We start from the raw sequence: 19,151 nt of genomic DNA, 5'->3' as shown, positions 1-19,151 counted from the left end.
TAGATTTACCCCTTTAACAGATAAAGACCTACTTTTTGCATTAGTTCTTGCCCTTACTTTTTTGAACATATACAGTCCTCTTAAATTATACTGTCTTTCTCTTATTTTGAACAACCTCTGAATACAATTTGGAAGTAAACTATTATAAACTTTGTACATTAACTGTAAAGTATATAGATCAACTAAATCGAGAAATTTTAATGCATGTAAATGAATAAACAATTTATTTGTTGGTTCGTAATAAACAACCTTTTTAACAATCCTAATAGCTTTCTTTTGTAACTTATATATTGAATTTGAATTGGTTTTATATGCGTGACACCACACCTCCACACAATAAGTAATGTATGGAACTATGAGCGCACAATACAATAAAGTTTTTTCATTCAAAATATGTTTTATTCTATTTAATATTGCAATGGATTTAGACATTTTTGTTTTTACATGATTAATATGTGATTTCCAACATAATTTATTATCAATTATAACATCCAAAAATTTAATTTCGTACACTCTTTCTATTTCCTCATTATTAATCATTAGTTTCACTTTATTGTTACTTTGTCGATTACTAAATATTATAAACTTTGTTTTACTTAAATTCAGTGAAAGTCTGTTATCATCAAACCATTTTTTGAAAACCCTCAATTCTATTTCCACTGTACTCAGAAGCTGTTCCAAACTTTTCCCAGAACAATATAAATTAGTATCATCAGCAAACAAAACCTTTTTTAATACTTTAGACACTTTACAAATAATATTTATGTACAGTACAAACAACTTAGGGCCTAGCACCGAACCTTGCGGCACACCACAAGTAACTTTCATTAAATCTGATTTAACATTATTAATTTGTACAAATTGATATCTGTTATCGAGGTAACTTTTTATCCGAGCAAAAGCTTTCCCTCTTATACCATATCTCTCCAGTTTCATCATTAATAATCCATAATCGAGTGTCAAAAGCTTTTTTTTAAATCTAGGAACACCCCCATAGTATATTCATTATTATCCATAATTATTATCCATTATATTGAAAAGTATAAGCACTGGTTTTCCAAATGTATTGTGTAACATATTACATTATATTTTGGAGCATATTCCCATCTATTTTTGTTGCGTAAGGGATGGAAATTCCAGATGCCTGCACATGCAGCCAACACTTGTGTATAGTGTTACCACTCATGCTTTCACTTTCACTTGGAAACTTTGGTAAAATCATTGTTTATTTTAGTTTTTTTATTTTAGTTTGAATGCCCAAGTACATCAGGCACAACAGCATTAAAAGCATAAAAAGCAGCCGGTGAAAATAGACATACAAACGGTTGAAATTGTTTAATCAGATATTAAAACATATTCAGTAGACTTTGATCTCACGATTTCACGTTATCATGTAACCCTAACCCTTATCCTTTGGAGGGATAAATAAATTGTCACTGCAATGAAGTGAGCATTGGTTTATAAAGGATCACATAGCCTAGTTAAAGATCCTCTCTTTAGCATAAAGTTTGTGAACAGAAAGGCAGTGCAAACAATCAATATTCTTGATAAAAAGAGACTCTGCCTTTTTATTTATGTAAATCCAATAAATGTAACATTAAAGGTTGCATTTTGATGTAATAAATGCAGATTTAATGTCCAGTCAAGACAAAGATGTTGCTAGATAAAGACAATGTGCTTGAGTGACCAGCTGGTAATGAAAACAGACACACAAAGTACGAATAAAGTTGTCTTCTTTATTCAGACACTATAGCGGGTTACATAGACTAAATGATGCTAAAACATAAAGATTGCATTTTTCATGTCATAAATGCAGATTTAACTAAAGATAATTGTCAAGATGTAGTAAAAAAAAAAGTTAAATGTTTTTTTTATGCAAAATTGAATCATCAGTATTACAGTAAAATGATTTCAGTCATTTTCTTTTGCACTGATGATCCTCTTTTCAGTACTTATTGGGAAGGCCATTCGGTCTGTAGCGGTTGGGGTTACCACCATTACGTCCCCATCGATTGGCTCTCTGGTCAGCTTCAGAATCCGCTTTACCTCGACCCGAATTACCCAATCCCTGCAGAGCCTCTCTTGCATTACTGCACACATCAGAACAGTGATTTAATTACATTCTCAAAAATAATTTAAACATCTATAATAGCACACTGAGCTGCTGTTGCATTATAGTGCAAGGGAGCAATCATTCTTGCTCAGTATAAATGCTCAAATGAATCTCTAAGGAATAAAATCATGTCAAATCTGACATACCTGATTACTTTGGCTGCCCATTTGCCTCCGGGGCCCCTTCTTGCAGCATCATAGTTCCCACGTGCATGGAAATACTTGTCTGAGTTTTTCCAGTTGGCCTTCCTCATATCCTGGTAAGCACGCAACATGTCCTTTGCACCTACAAAACACAGTGAAGTGGTTAAAATCTGCCTATGAACCGACTCAACTGAGTGCATGATTTAAGAGTAAATGCAGATTAAAAGGAAAATAAGTGACCTCCAATGGCTTGTCCTGGGTACTGGTGCCATTGCGCCTGGGTCTCGATCACCAAAACCAACACCAGCACAGCAAGAATAAGCTTCATGATTACAAAACTGAACATATGAAAATATAACAGTGAACAAATGGTAATATTAACCATGCCACAAACAGTAAAAGTTTAAAATCTCCATAGGTAAAGAATGATCTCTGTGCGAGAGATAAGAGTGCAGCTATAGATAAAAAAAATCTATAACTTAACATGTTTGCATTAAGAAAGAGGATAGTTCAGTCAGTCTCTTACCTCTCAGGTTCGCTCAGTTCAGACACATCAGGTCCTCATCCAGCTAGAGACATTTTATAAGGCTCGGATTGGGCTGGACATGGATTTTCCCAACTGCGATTACACACTTTGCTTTGGGAAATTGGGACTAATTTAATCCTGAAAGCTAATCCTGTGTTGCATAACCACTTCTGGAAAAACCATCATTTGTCAAATGTTTATATTTTTTTAACATTGTGTCAAAGTGAAACTAAACTAAAACCATTCAAAAACTTTTTTGTTACTTCAAAATAAACATGACTAAAATAAAATATAAAAAACTTTAACTTGCGTTTAACTTGAAGTACTAAACTAACTAAATCAAAATAAGTGAATAAATACTATGCAGACATATTAAAGAAACTAAAAATACAAAACCACTACTAAATTTCTAAAACTTTAACTAAAAATAAAAGTTAAAACAGAAAATAAAATCCAATTCAAAATATTAATATAAACAATAATAGTATATCAGTGATACTAACATTGAAACAAAATGAAGCTGTAATCAATAATAATTAGACACACTAAAAAGTAGAATGGCAGAAATTAATCAGTTTTGTGGTGTAAAACATTTTTATGTCATAAATGCAGATTTAATGTAAAAAAAAAAAAAAGTGTGAAATGGTTTTATGCTAAATTTAATTAAGCTGTTTTAGAGCAAAAATGATTTCAGTCATTTTCTGTCGCACTGGTGGTCTTTTTTTTCAGTACTTTTTGGTCACATCCCCAGCAATTAGCACCATAACGGCAGAAATTAATCACTTTTTTATCCTTTTTTTTGCATTGTTTCATCACTTTGGGTTATGACCTGAAAAGATTATCAGACAATAAATCAATGAATTGCTACAAATCCAGACTCTCAAGCATACAAGAAATCACTTGTTTAGTTTGCAGTTACAAGAACTATCATATCCAAAAAATACAGAAAACAAAACTGAGTTTTTTGTTTAATACAAAGTTCAAAAGAGCAGCATTTATTTGAAATAAACATCTTTGTCTTTACTGCCACTTTTGATCATTATAATGCATCCTTGCTAAATAAAAATGAATGGTAGTGTACTTATGAATTCGATAAATCCCATTTTAGGACTCAATACTTTATAATTTATTACTTTAATCTGCCTGCTGATGGCCTTAAAATCCTGTAAAAATGAAAGAATACACACACACACATAATATTTTATATATGTGACCCAGGACCACAAAACCAGTCATAAGGGTCAATTTTTCGAAATTGAGATTTATACATCATCTGAAAGCTGGATAAATAAGTTTTCCATTGATGTGTGGTTTGTTAGGATCAGACAATATTTGGTTGAGATACAACTATTTGAAAATCTGGAATCTGAGGGTGCAAAAAATCTAAATATTGAGAAAATCGCTTTTAAAGTTGTCCAAATTAAGTTCTTGGCAATGCATATTACTAATCAAAAAGGAAGTTTTGATATATTTACAGTAAGAAATGTACAAAATATTTTCATGGAACATGATCTTTACTTAATATCCTAATGATTTAAAAGAAAAATGGTTAATTTTGACCCATACAATGTATGTTTGGTTATTGCTACAAATATACCCCAGCGACTTAAGACAGCAGATGCTTTACTACTTAACTTTGTAGACAGCAGATGCTTTCCAGATCAAGAGATCTTTAACAGACATCTTGCAGACGTAGGTGTGCTAGATACTGATACATTCTAATTTCTTCATATGATTCATTGCACTGTGCAGTTTTGCAACTTATTATTATTTGAGATTGATACTTCTTCGTCTTTCATATATTACTGCACTTTACGAGTTGTTTAATATTAAGGCTATAATTGTTATATTTGTAAAGTTATTTGTACAATAAGTATTTATTTCTGTTGTTTTAAATGTCCAGAAACTACCTCAAGTACACTACAATGTGTGAATGGTGCCTCTTGCACAATAAATGGTTAAACTCTATCTGATGACTCCAACTCCCTGACCAGAGTTCTGTTGCTGTCAATAACATCATTACCAGTTTTCAGTGGGGCAATCCCCAACAATGTCCTTTACCAAAAAGATCTACCTTTGTCTCATCTGTCCACAGTACGCTCTCACAGAAGGTTTGTGGTTTTGTCACATAAGTTTTGGCAAACTCCAGTCTTGCTTTTTTATGCCTTTGTGTCAGCAGTGGTGTCCTGGGTCTCCTCCCTTTTCATTCAGATGGCAACGGATAGTGCGAGCTGACACTGTTGTACCCTGTGTCTGCAGATCAGCTTGAATTTGTTTGGAAGTTAATCGAGGTTCTTTATCCACCATTCAAACAATCCTTTGTTGTAATTTTTCATTAATTTTGCTTCTGTCCACGTTCAGGGAGGTTAGCTAGTCCCATGGGCTGTAAACCTCTTGATGATATTGCGCACAGTGGACACAGGAACATTAAGATCTCTGGAGATGGACTTGTAGCCTTGAGATTGTCCATGTTTTCCACAATTTTTTCTCTCAAAGCCAGACAACTCTTTACACTTCTTTCTTTTCTTCATGCTCAGTGTGACTTTAACTGGTTGTAAGTGTGATTACTATGTTGCCCACACCTGTTACTTGTCACAGGTGTGTCTAAATACAAATTACAGGAGTATCACAATTATTTCTTACAATTTTGACAAGGTGCCAATAATTTTGTCCAGTTAATTTTTGAGTTCTGTGGGAAATTTTATCAAGTTTGACTTTTCTTCTCAGTTTTTTTTTGTGTTGTTGCAGTGCAAACAAAAACAATAAGCACGTGAATACCAAAACATTTGCAATTGGAACAATTTTCTGAGAGAAGTGTTGCATTTTCTGACAGAATTGCAAGGGTGCCGATTTTTTGCCCATGACTGTATGTGCAATATATACTCAATAAAGGATCAAACTTTATGAATATTGATGTGTTTTTGTCTTCATTTCTAAATATATTTGTATGTATCAATTTATAGCCATATTGTCAATGCATAGATAGATGGTGTATATTCAATCAATCAATCAATAATAATTTTATTCCGGTCCTCACAAACAAATTTTCACAAAATAAAATACTTTGTTACCGAAAAAGGAGTAGGCAGAAGCCTTGCTTATTATGCCTACCCTTTATACATAATTAACTGAATGGGCGACACTTTTCACTAAGTTAAATAACACAAAATATATATACAATATAACAAAATATTATATAACATACAAAATACAATATAACAAAAACATTTCCCAAAATGTACAAACATAATTCAAAACAAACATAAAAATAAACACTTTTTTAAACAAATCAACCACAATTTATTTATACTGAGTCATATAATTATTTTTCACCTTGTTTTTATACATTTTCTTAAATAAGCAAAGTGAATAGCATACTTTTAGTTCCTTATCACATTTATTCCATAGATTTACCCCTTTAACAGATAAAGACCTACTTTTTGCATTAGTTCTTGCCCTTACTTTTTTGAACATATACAGTCCTCTTAAATTATACTGTCTTTCTCTTATTTTGAACAACCTCTGAATACAATTTGGAAGTAAACTATTATAAACTTTGTACATTAACTGTAAAGTATATAGATCAACTAAATCGAGAAATTTTAATGCATGTAAATGAATAAACAATTTATTTGTTGGTTCGTAATAAACAACCTTTTTAACAATCCTAATAGCTTTCTTTTGTAACTCATATATTGAATTTAAATTGGTTTTATATGCGTGACACCACACCTCCACACAATAAGTAATGTATGGAACTATGAGCGCACAATACAATAAAGTTTTTTCATTCAAAATATGTTTTATTCTATTTAATATTGCAATGGATTTAGACATTTTTGTTTTTACATGATTAATATGTGATTTCCAACATAATTTATTATCAATTATAACATCCAAAAATTTAATTTCGTACACTCTTTCTATTTCCTCATTATTAATCATTAGTTTCACTTTATTGTTACTTTGTCGATTACTAAATATTATAAACTTTGTTTTACTTAAATTCAGTGAAAGTCTGTTATCATCAAACCATTTTTTGAAAACCCTCAATTCTATTTCCACTGTACTCAGAAGCTGTTCCAAACTTTTCCCAGAACAATATAAATTAGTATCATCAGCAAACAAAACCTTTTTTAATACTTTAGACACTTTACAAATAATATTTATGTACAGTACAAACAACTTAGGGCCTAGCACCGAACCTTGCGGCACACCACAAGTAACTTTCATTAAATCTGATTTAACATTATTAATTTGTACAAATTGATATCTGTTATCGAGGTAACTTTTTATCAGAGCAAAAGCTTTCCCTCTTATACCATATCTCTCCAGTTTCATCATTAATAATCCATAATCGAGTGTCAAAAGCTTTTTTTAAATCTAGGAACATCCCCATAGTATATTCATTATTATCCATAATTATTATCCATTATATTGAAAAGTATAATCACTGGTTTTCCAAATGTATTGTGTAACATATTACATTATATTTTGCAGCATATTCCCATCTATTTTTGTTGCGTAAGGGATGGAAATTCCAGATGCCTGCACATGCAGCCAACACTTGTGTATAGTGTTACCACTCATGCTTTCACTTTCACTTGGAAACTTTGGTAAAATCATTGTTTATTTTAGTTTTTTTATTTTAGTTTCAATGCCCAAGTACATCAGGCACAACAGCATTAAAAGCATAAAAAGCAGCCGGTGAAAATAGACATACAAACGGTTGAAATTGTTTAATCAGATATTAAAACATATTCAGTAGACTTTGATCTCACGATTTCACGTTATCATGTAACCCTAACCCTTATCCTTTGGAGGGATAAATAAATTGTCACTGCAATGAAGTGAGCATTGGTTTATAAAGGATCACATAGCCTAGTTAAAGATCCTCTCTTTAGCATAAAGTTTGTGAACAGAAAGGCAGTGCAAACAATCAATATTCTTGATAAAAAGAGACTCTGCCTTTTTATTTATGTAAATCCAATAAATGTAACATTAAAGGTTGCATTTTCATGTAATAAATGCAGATTTAATGTCCAGTCAAGACAAAGATGTTGCTAGATAAAGACAATGTGCTTGAGTGACCAGCTGGTAATGAAAACAGACACACAAAGTACAAATAAAGTTGTCTTCTTTATTCAGACACTATAGCGGGTTACATAGACTAAATGATGCTAAAACATAAAGATTGCATTTTTCATGTCATAAATGCAGATTTAACTAAAGATAATTGTCAAGATGTAGTAAAAAAAAAAGTTAAATGTTTTTTTTATGCAAAATTGAATCATCAGTATTACAGTAAAATGATTTCAGTCATTTTCTTTTGCACTGATGATCCTCTTTTCAGTACTTATTGGGAAGGCCATTCGGTCTGTAGCGGTTGGGGTTACCACCATTACGTCCCCATCGATTGGCTCTCTGGTCAGCTTCAGAATCCGCTTTACCTCGGCCCGAATTACCCAATCCCTGCAGAGCCTCTCTTGCATTACTGCACACATCAGAACAGTGATTTAATTACATTCTCAAAAATAATTTAAACATCTATAATAGCACACTGAGCTGCTGTTGCATTATAGTGCAAGGGAGCAATCATTCTTGCTCAGTATAAATGCTCAAATTAATCTCTAAGGAATAAAATCATGTCAAATCTGACATACCTGATTACTTTGGCTGCCCATTTGCCTCCGGGGCCCCTTCTTGCAGCATCATAGTTCCCACGTGCATGGAAATACTTGTCTGAGTTTTTCCAGTTGGCCTTCCTCATATCCTGGTAAGCACGCAACATGTCCTTTGCACCTACAAAACACAGTGAAGTGGTTAAAATCTGCCCGTGAAATGACTCAACTGAGTGCATGATTTAAGAGTAAATGCAGATTAAAAGGAAAATAAGTGACCTCCAATGGCTTGTCCTGGGTACTGGTGCCATTGCGCCTGGGTCTCGATCACCAAAACCAACACCAGCACAGCAAGAATAAGCTTCATGATTACAAAACTGAACATATGAAAATATAACAGTGAACAAATGGTAATATTAACCATGCCACAAACAGTAAAAGTTTAAAAACTCCATAGGTAAAGAATGATCTCTGTGCATAGAGAGATAAGAGTGCAGCTATAGATAAAAAATCTATAACTTAACATGTTTGCATTAAGAAAGAGGATAGTTCAGTCAGTGTCTTACCTCTCAGGTTCGCTCAGTTCAGACACATCAGGTCCTCATCCAGAGACATTTTATAAGGCTCGGATTGGGCTGGACATGGATTTTCCCAACTGCGATTACACACTTTGCTTTGGGAAATTGGGACTAATTTAATCCTGAAAGCTAATCCTGTGTTGCATAACCACTTCTGGAAAAACCATCATTTGTCAAATGTTTATATTTTTTTAACATTGTGTCAAAGTGAAACTAAACTAAAACCATACAAAAACTTTTTTGTTACTTCAAAATAAACATGACTAAAATAAAATATAAAAAACTTTAACTTGCGTTTAACTTGAAGTACTAAACTAACTAAATCAAAATAAGTGAATAAATACTATGCAGACATATTAAAGAAACTAAAAATACAAAACCACTACTAAATTTCTAAAACTTTAACTAAAAATAAAAGTTAAAACAGAAAATAAAATCCAATTCAAAATATTAATATAAACAATAATAGTATATCAGTGATACTAACATTGAAACAAAATGAAGCTGTAATCAATAATAATTAGACACACTAAAAAGTAGAATGGCAGAAATTAATCAGTTTTGTGGTGTAAAACATTTTTATGTCATAAATGCAGATTTAATGTAAAAAAAAAAAGAAGTGTGAAATGGTTTTATGCTAAATTTAATTAAGCTGTTTTAGAGCAAAAATGATTTCAGTCATTTTCTGTCGCACTGGTGGTCTTTTTTTTCAGTACTTTTTGGTCACATCCCCAGCAATTAGCACCATAACGGCAGAAATTAATCACTTTTTTATCCTTTTTTTTGCATTGTTTCATCACTTTGGGTTATGACCTGAAAAGATTATCAGACAATAAATCAATGAATTGCTACAAATCCAGACTCTCAAGCATACAAGAAATCACTTGTTTAGTTTGCAGTTACAAGAACTATCATATCCAAAAAATACAGAAAACAAAACTGAGTTTTTTGTTTAATACAAAGTTCAAAAGAGCAGCATTTATTTGAAATAAACATCTTTGTCTTTACTGCCACTTTTGATCATTATAATGCATCCTTCCTAAATAAAAATGAATGGTAGTGTACTTATGAATTCGATAAATCCCATTTTAGGACTCAATACTTTATACTTTATTACTTTAATCTGCCTGCTGATGGCCTTAAAATCCTGTAAAAATGAAAGAATACACACACACACATAATATTTTATATATGTGACCCAGGACCACAAAACCAGTCATAAGGGTCAATTTTTCGAAATTGAGATTTATACATCATCTGAAAGCTGGATAAATAAGTTTTCCATTGATGTGTGGTTTGTTAGGATCAGACAATATTTGGTTGAGATGCAACTATTTGAAAATCTGGAATCTGAGGGTGCAAAAAATCTAAATATTGAGAAAATGGCCTTTAAAGTTGTCCAAATTAAGTTCTTGGCAATGCATATTACTAATCAAAAAGGAAGTTTTGATATATTTACAGTAAGAAATGTACAAAATATTTTCATGGAACATGATCTTTACTTAATATCCTAATGATTTAAAAGAAAAATGGTTAATTTTGACCCATACAATGTATGTTTGGTTATTGCTACAAATATACCCCAGCGACTTAAGACTGGTTTTGTGGTCCAGGGTCACATATATTATCAGTCTTGGGCAGTAACTAGTTACTAGTAACTTAGTTACTGTAATAATATTACTTTTTTGCAGTAACTAGTAGTGTAACTAATTACTAATAAGATTTCAGTAATATTAGTTACCATCCATAAAACAGCTTAGTTGCTTTTGATGCTTCAACCCCACTGATTTAAAACCAAACAATCAAATAATTCCTAGATTTATTTTCATTATCTTTCACGACTCGATGTGATGCATATGATGTCCCCAGTGCAGCAGGCAAGCTTGGAATATGGAAAAGCTTGCATTCAGCAGATGGAAATCTTGCATTATTTTGATTTTGTCAGGAGAACACTGTTGTGTAAGTTGTGGTTGTACTTTATTCTGGCATTACATCCCACACAGCATGTGGTACATTATAATATATTACTATAATTAAAAATATTTTTGGAAAGTTAAACAGTTTCTTACAAACTTATGTGACTTGATAAAATACATAATGAAATATAATCATATATGAGTAATGGAGAAATTACAATTAGCTTCAAGCTACACATGACAATTCATTAATTGAGATTAATACAACACTTCTACTTGAATGTCACCATCAATTACTATTGAGTGTTTGAGTAATAACGTCTGACTGCCATCCAATGTGGATTTTGGTCAAATGATGAGGCAGAAATATGTTGTTAGTAACATTCCAGAATTTTATGTAGAAGATACACAGTTACGACTTCTGTGGGGTGTGAAGAAAAAGTAATGTAACTAGTAGTGTAACTAATTACTGTTGCCCGAAAGTAATAAGTAACAATATTACTTTTGAAAGGAGTAACTAATAATGAGTAATATATTACATTCTTTGAGTAACTAGCCCAACACTGTATATATAGCGCAACAAAACAGTGCTCATGATGACATGCAGTTTTTTCATCATAACATATGTTCAGGTTCATGACAGAATTATGTTCATCTTGACAAGCACAAAGACACATTACAGGTGTCTTGGATTAAAGTCTCTCCTGTTTCACCACATATTAACGCTAGCTTCCTCATATCTGCTTTGTTAACAGTCTAAAAAGATTATATAGTCATTATTCAGTCCTGTTTAGTCTTGCACTTCATATTCCCAGACTTCTCAGTCACTATGTGATTCAACATATGATGAGCTTCTGGATGGATAAACACTGACCAGTTCAAGTCAGAAATGAAAAATTAGGTCTATGGTAACAATGGTTTACAGTAAACCAGATCAACAGATTAACACACATGAGCTACGGTAGATGTTCGTTGCATCTGTGTTTGTGGTTATTCTCACAGGTGTGTGGATCAAACTGAAGGCAAATTTGTGTTGGTTTTGGTCTGCACAAACATGTTTCTACATGCTATAAATGTGTTGTGTATTTTCACAATATAAATATTTAATGCATAATACTTCCTTACTGGTATGTTTTCTTATATATATATGTAAGGATCATACATTATTGACGTTTTTCATATAAATTACAGTTAATAGAAGAGGAAATACTGATATAGTCAGGTTATATAACACCTGTTTCTTATGAAAAGAGAAGTGGGCTGTTTATATTTCCTTCTTGTATTTCCCCTTTTGCTGTTTTGATTTGATGATTAAAGATACTAGACACCTGGGCCCGTATCCCTAAAGAATTTTTGTGCAAAAAGTGGCTCCTAGCGGCCAAATTCTAAGAAAATTCTCAGAGTCATGACGTTTTCTTAGAATTTCCCCTAAAAGTGACACGAAAATCCCAGTTAATATAAAAGCTATTCCTCAAGATTCCTAGCTCTTAAAAGGGCTCCTAAGGCGAGATCTGCTAAGAGCAGGGAAGAGGACTTTTAGTGGCTTAGGAGTTCCCCTAAGCAGCTGCACAAAATGGCCAACAGAGGAGGCAGGAGAGATGTCCTGCAAACACTGGATGACAGGGAATTATTGAGACGCTACAGATTGGATCGTGCAGGAATCATGTTTGTGGTGGATCTCCTTAGAGATGCAATTACTACTTCATTAAGGACAGCCCCTTGAGATAGGCCATCTTGTTTTCAATGGGGTCCATATGGGAGTGCAAGTACAAAATATGCCAGCTAGGATATTAATATGAGCAAATAAGACACAAATCATTATTTGAACAGGGTGTAATGAGCTTAAGTTTTCACATATTTTAGATTCTAATGTTAGGCTATAACCCCTACAGCTTACTATTCATTTTCCAGATATTTTCTTGAATGTGAAATATTATTTACAATTACAGTCTGCATAAGATTAGAGTGTATAATTATGTTTATTGATTTGAGGGTACATCCTTTGCTCATTATCACCAAAAGTTCATTTTCATCAAACTTGTAGGATCAACCAATCACGGCTTTTGAAATGATGACTCATACCTAGCAACGGAGTCAACCACACCTCCTCACTAAGATAGGATTTTCCATCCATTCCTTGCTCAGAGTTCACTGAAAATGTTCTGGAATCACTTCTAAGCTAAAACTCCTGGCAAGGAATTTTTAGGTTAAGTTAGGAGCTCTCTGAGAGGATTCTCAGAATCTTTAGGGATACGGGCCCTCATTTGGCTGAAATATTAAGCCTTTTACCACTGGCTGTTACAGCAAGACTTAAACAGGAGTGCATGACTCTTCAGCAGCCTAATGATACATTTTCGCTGTATTGTAATATAACTGAACATTTCATCGGATGGGTGTCTAGTTTCCTTGGCTTCAGCGCAAGACTTCTCATATTATATAAATATAGCTAACCTAAGACTGAGACAACTTTGGTCACATTTGTTAAGTTGATATGCGGACAACCACTACAATCACCATTAAATATCATAAAACCTTAATAACTGCATTTTCCATGATGAAAAAAAAAAAAAGAGACCTGATGCTAAAGTTTGAAATGTGACAATTTGAATCACAGTTCAATATTATGTGATACCCAGTAGAAAACACACGAACCCACACCAGAATAAGGTATTAAACACTGTTATAAGGAATATTGTATTATAGCTATCGGTATTATTTTGGCTTATTTCTTGTCAACCTACACTGCCATTCAAACATTTGAAGTCAGTACTTTAAGGATGCATTAAATTAATGTAAAGTGAAAGTAGACATTTAGGTTTTTTTCTTTTAAATCTATTTAAAATAAATTATGTTCTTTTGAACTTCTTATCCAGCAAAGAATCCTTAAATTTAGCACACGGTCTTCAAAATGAAAAGGAAATGTTTCTTAAGCAGTAAATCAGCATATTAGAATGACTTCTGAAGGATCATGTGACACTGAAGACTGGAGTAATGATGCTGGAAATTCAGCTTTGTTCACAGAAATAAATTACATTAATCTTTCAAGCATTAGAATATTTTTGATTTATAAAATGCATCCTTGGTAAGCAGATAAGTCTTTCAGTAACATTAACAATCTTAGCTTTTAGTTTGTTTCTTACTTTATACCGATTTACTGCCAGTTTAGTCCAAAAAAAAAACACTTGTCACACGCTTTTTAAACCTCCTGCCCTCAGACTGTAACTCAATATCGATTCAATTATGCAAGAAAATCAAAGTTCAATATATTTGACAAAATAACACACCAGTGTCATTCTTTGCACATTTCTATTAAAGTTCACCCAAAAATGAAAATTCTGTCATCATTTACTTGCCCTCAAGTAGTTCCAAACCTGTATGAATGTCTTTGTTCTGCTGAACACAAGGAAGATATTCTGAAGAAAGTTTGTAACCAAGCTGTTTTGGAGCACCATTGACTTCCATGGTATGAAAAAAATATATACTACGGAAGTGAATGGTACCCAAGAACTGCTCTGTTTCCCACATTCTTCAGAATATCTTCCTTGTGTTCAGCAGAACAAAGACATTCATACAGGTTTGGAACTACTTGAGGGCGAGTAAATGATAACAGAATTTTCATTTTTGGGTGAACTATCCCTTTAATAACCCCCTTTGAAAACTCATGTCTCAAAATGATAAAGTAGTCACAAGACAAGTTCAGATCCCAGAGGTTTCTATTTTATTGGTTTGGAGCATAATTTCATTGACAAATCACACATCACATGCAGGCAGGTCAAACTGTGAACAAGCAAGAGATATAGAGCTCAATGGCTTATGAGAAGAGAGACTTTAAAACAGCGAAGCATGGCAGAGCCAAACAAGCTAAGAGGTTTTTCTGCTTAAATCACTGGACAAACAGGTTGACCAGTCAGTCAAACAACATAAAATAAAGTCTGATGGCCTATAAGGTATATAACACTCATACAGCAAAACTAATCAACAAAGGAAAAGATGGACAGAGTATTTAGCTGCTCTCTTTGCCAAGTGTGAGCTTGTCGAACATGTACTCGGCCATGCCGTTCTGGGGGGCGCCCATGCGGCGCAGGTTGGTCACCCAGTCGCCCAGTTCTTTGATGGACTTCACCTGCTCGTCCAAGTAGTGTGTCTCAATTAAATCGCACATCTGTAAGAAACAAGAAGAGTGAGTTTGGAATAGGTGTTGTTGGTTAATGAGATTGCGTTCGTATCAGTAGCTGCAGACTCACATGAGGGTCGTTGTGCTCAGAGGCCAGCTTATGCAGCTCCAGGAGGGAGTGATTGACGCTTTTCTCCAGCTGCAGGGCGCATTCGAGCGCTTCCACACCACTTCCCCACTCATCCTTCTCTGGTTTCTGTCAAACACAAAAGTTAGTACTAACCCTTCTTCCAGTCCATCCCATGTTGTCTTCTCACATCAAAAACTATACTATACTATTTGTCTCACATAAAAAATAAAATAAAATAAAAACTTTTAGAACTGTTTTTGCTTGTAAACGGTGCTTGATCTGTGCATATTTCTCTCCTGATTCAGACAAAATTACTTTTACTGGAGAAATCAATATTCTGGATAGAAGACTCATTTTTTAGATGGAAACTAACACTGGTCTGGAGTGGTGTGGATTACTTATGGATTATTGTGATGTTTTTATCAGCTGTTTGGACTCTCATTCTGACGGCACCCATTCAGAGGGTCCATTTGTGAGCAAGTGATGCAATGCTAAATTTTCAAATTGTTCCTATGATGAAAAAACCTTATCTACATCTCGGATGATCTGTGGGCGAGTATATTTTCAGCAGATTTTCCAATCGATTATTTTCATTTTCTATCATGTGTCATGTGTGTTGACAGAAGCATTTATTGTTTAATGCATTCAAAGTGCATTTCCTCAGCACATAACTTACATTTTACAGGTGTATCCTTATCTGTAAATGTCAGAAAGTCATGCAAGTATTTCCATTTTGCATTAAGGCAACAAGCAGGCCTCTGTCATTGTCGGAATGCAATAATTATTAATAAAATACACTCTTAAATGCTTTTTAAAAGGCATTAAATGTAAAATGTAAAAATCTACATGTAACTAAAAATTTTTTTAGGAGAACATAAAATAAACAGTAAAGAGAATAATGGAGTACTTGTTTAAAATTCTACCTTGTACCAGCTAATTTAGCCTGTGCTTTTCTTTTTCTTAATTTTTTAGTGATTTTACCTTCTTTCAATTAGTACACTATCAGCTTAACCCCTTTTTTGAGCAATTGCCTTAATTTTCCATTGTTTGGAGAACACAGGACACAACATGGAATAACTTTTTATATAACTGATTAAAATGTATTCATTTTATTGTTTAATTGTTAGTTGCAGCCTTACAGATAAAAATGAAACATCAGGTAAAATGCTGTTGAAAATTTTTGATGGTGTGGCATCAAATGTCAACTTCCCAATACTAATTTCATGTGAACTAAGCAATTTTCCATTACCAATGAAACTGGTAAACCAGCTCTACCCAGAAAAATCTATACCGGTCACGTGTTGTCCAAAGAGCATTCATACTCTTCAGTTATGCGCTTTAATCTTTCCCTATGACAAAGTAACACTTAATATACATGCTGACTGTCAGTTGAAGTTTATCGTTAGTGACGGTAAAAGATAAGAGCCCCACCCCAACTTTATCCTCTCTATCTCGGCGTCCTTGCCTTGCCATGCCAAACTGTATCGCTATCACGTGAACACACATTATAGATGTACCTTCACATCCTGCAGAAAGATCCTCCCTCCCCTCTGGTTCTGAAACTTCATCAGTTTCTCAGCGTGTTCGCGCTCTTCGTGGGACTGATGGTGGAAAAACTTTGCAAAGTTGTGCAGGGCCTGATCATCTCGGTCAAAGTAGTATGACTGCATGAGAGAAATAAATTAAATAAAAGGTCACAAGAGACACAGTGAACGAAATGGATAATTAACTAAACTTTCAGGCAAAGTTCATTCACATACTGAACTCAATGCCCCTTCAACTAGAACACTACATTTTACTCTAAATGGGAATGGGATGGGTCTAGTACGCTGTAATGCCTTGGACACTCACCATGGAAAGGTAGACGTAGGATGCATACAGCTCCATGTTGATCTGACGGTTGACGGCCGCTTCGCAGGCCTCCTCAAAGTTCTGTCTCACTTGAGAGCTCATGTTTCTGTAAGAGAGGACATCAAATAAGCTTGCCACCCTTGCTGCACCGTAATTTATGGACCCCCTGTTATCAATGAACAATGTCAACTTCTGCATTACCACGCACCACAAACCCACTAATAATAGCGTTTATTGTCTGTTCCAGACATGCCAGTATGTGTTTATGCTCTCTGTAAGATGCTGTACGAGGTTTAATGCGTTCTCAGGACAGGTGCTGTTCAAGTTCGACCCCATTTCGGTTACTCATCATTTGTTTGGTATGGGAAAACACACATGAATGCATGACAGACATTTCCTGGATCACTTAGATAATTCTTCTCAGGGTTTAGCCTGCTGGCCCAATCCCACCTGCTCAAGAGCTGGTCAATTTACATACAGTAACCTATGTTTAACTTTAAGAAGCGATATAAAACAATTATGAATACCTATATCTGAAAATTGGCCTGTGGTGACAATTTATAGACAATCTTGTAATATGTATACTAAACAAGGGATTACGAGACCTAGGAGCATTTATAGACAAACCCTTTGGCTGGCTTCAAGCGTTTTTTTTTTTGTGCCGTTAAGAGGTTGACAGCGTCAGTCCCCATTCACTTTTATTGTATAAAAAAGACGACTACAGCCTTTTTATAAAAAAAATACCTGCAGTAACGAGAAGACGTAATGAATTGCTTTAAAACACGTGAAATACAACGATATCGTCGTGTAGAATTATTTTTCGTTGCTTTTCATCGCTTTCGGAGCTCGACAGCACCAGTCCCCATCCACTTTCATTAGGAAAGCAGCGTCACCACACACACACAAAATTAGTTGAACATATTAAGTATTTTGGCAATTATGTTATGACATTAAATAAAGCTAACGTTAACCGTGAAAAAGGACTGAGTTAACACCCGCTAAATAATCGCAAAATTATACCTTACGTCGTGGGTGTTTACAAAGAAAACAAAAAACAACAACAAAACGCAGTCTTGAGGAAATGTAAATGAAGAATATCAAAATAACGTTACTTCAGAAAACGTTTAATATTAATTTGAGGTCGCTTTTAATCCCCTTCGGAGCTCGACAGCTCCCGTCTCCATTCATTTTCAGTGGGAAAACACTAATAAAATCTGTTTAACGTGTTTTACAAATGTTTGAGCGATTATAACAAAGTATAGTAAAGGATTAACCGGAAATAACGAACGCAATAAAGTAAAAAGGGAACAAATATGAGACTTAATGGCGTGGCGGGCATTTGAGGATATTGTGGCCTTTTCAAACATTACATCCATCCAAATGCATAACAATTTGGTAAACGAAGCGAATTCGTAGTTTTATTTGATCCTATTCGGTTTTCCCTGAAGGATTTAATCGACAAAAACAAACAAACAAAGATGGCGCCCTGCGGATCGTACGCTAATCGTAAGAGGCGGTCGCTATGCAACAGAGTTATACATCCATCTAAACAAAAACAAACGATTTGAGTTGAATATGTGTTGATTCTGATAGAAAACTTACCTTCTATTCGGTTTTACGGCTTTTCTGGTGTTATTTGCACTGATGGTCAACGACGCTGGTTCGCGTAGAATAGTTTTATTTTAAGCAAGCGTCTTTAAATCTAATTTTCGATTTTGACCGAAAACAAAATGACTGGAATCGAAGGAGTCGATTGATGGAAAAGGCGAAAAGACAGAAGATCGGTTTCCGTTCAAGCACTGTTGAAGCAGGTAACCTTCAGTCCGTCCTCGGGGCTGTAATGATTATGAATGCGTGCTCTGTGTCGCAGGAGTATTTGTGGGACGCACAACAGTGCATTTGTACGTATGACGCGACACGTACAGCGTACAGGATCCGCCCCAAGAAGAAACAAGGCAAGACAAATGTAAATAATAATAATATAAAATAAATAACTACAAAAGTCTCAAAAATGAAACTCAAAATGAAATTTCCATAGAGAATCAAGGCACTACAATTAAAATAAATAAAAAAAATGTTTTTAAAAATTGAAAATCTTACTAGAATTGGCTTACAGAGTAAACACAATTATTCCCTTTAAACATACTAATTTATATTGT

At 34.0% G+C, this 19,151-nt stretch overlaps 3 protein-coding genes across 3 annotated transcripts; all 3 read right to left on the bottom strand.

Annotated features, from left to right (window-relative positions):
- Positions 1-1,246: 1,246 nt before the first annotated feature.
- Positions 1,247-2,805, bottom strand: LOC306869182 (serum amyloid A-5 protein-like). Its single transcript, XM_079415825.1, has 4 exons — positions 2,783-2,805; positions 2,497-2,594; positions 2,260-2,398; positions 1,247-2,090 (listed from the first exon to the last, which is right to left on the bottom strand). The coding sequence occupies exons 2-4, from the start codon at positions 2,582-2,584 to the stop codon at positions 1,946-1,948; spliced, it is 372 nt and encodes a 123-aa protein (XP_079271951.1). The 5' UTR covers positions 2,585-2,594; positions 2,783-2,805; the 3' UTR covers positions 1,247-1,945.
- A 4,927-nt stretch (positions 2,806-7,732) lies between these two features.
- LOC306868916 (serum amyloid A-5 protein-like) lies at positions 7,733-8,989 on the bottom strand. The gene is made up of 4 exons (XM_079415389.1): positions 8,970-8,989; positions 8,683-8,780; positions 8,446-8,584; positions 7,733-8,276 (listed from the first exon to the last, which is right to left on the bottom strand). The coding sequence occupies exons 2-4, from the start codon at positions 8,768-8,770 to the stop codon at positions 8,132-8,134; spliced, it is 372 nt and encodes a 123-aa protein (XP_079271515.1). The 5' UTR covers positions 8,771-8,780; positions 8,970-8,989; the 3' UTR covers positions 7,733-8,131.
- A 5,603-nt stretch (positions 8,990-14,592) lies between these two features.
- On the bottom strand, positions 14,593-18,901 carry LOC306875401 (ferritin, heavy subunit-like). Its single transcript, XM_079425921.1, has 5 exons — positions 18,595-18,901; positions 16,993-17,098; positions 16,659-16,805; positions 15,142-15,267; positions 14,593-15,059 (listed from the first exon to the last, which is right to left on the bottom strand). Exons 2-5 carry the CDS (start codon positions 17,092-17,094, stop codon positions 14,901-14,903), a joined length of 534 nt encoding a protein of 177 aa, XP_079282047.1. The 5' UTR covers positions 17,095-17,098; positions 18,595-18,901; the 3' UTR covers positions 14,593-14,900.
- Positions 18,902-19,151: the final 250 nt, after the last annotated feature.

This window comes from Barbus barbus (assembly GCF_936440315.1).
Source record: "Barbus barbus genome assembly, chromosome: 1".
In the NCBI taxonomy this organism is placed as follows: domain Eukaryota; kingdom Metazoa; phylum Chordata; class Actinopteri; order Cypriniformes; family Cyprinidae; genus Barbus; species Barbus barbus.
The sequence above is the reverse complement of the archived record's forward strand: the minus strand, read 5'-3'. Positions and strand labels throughout refer to the sequence as shown.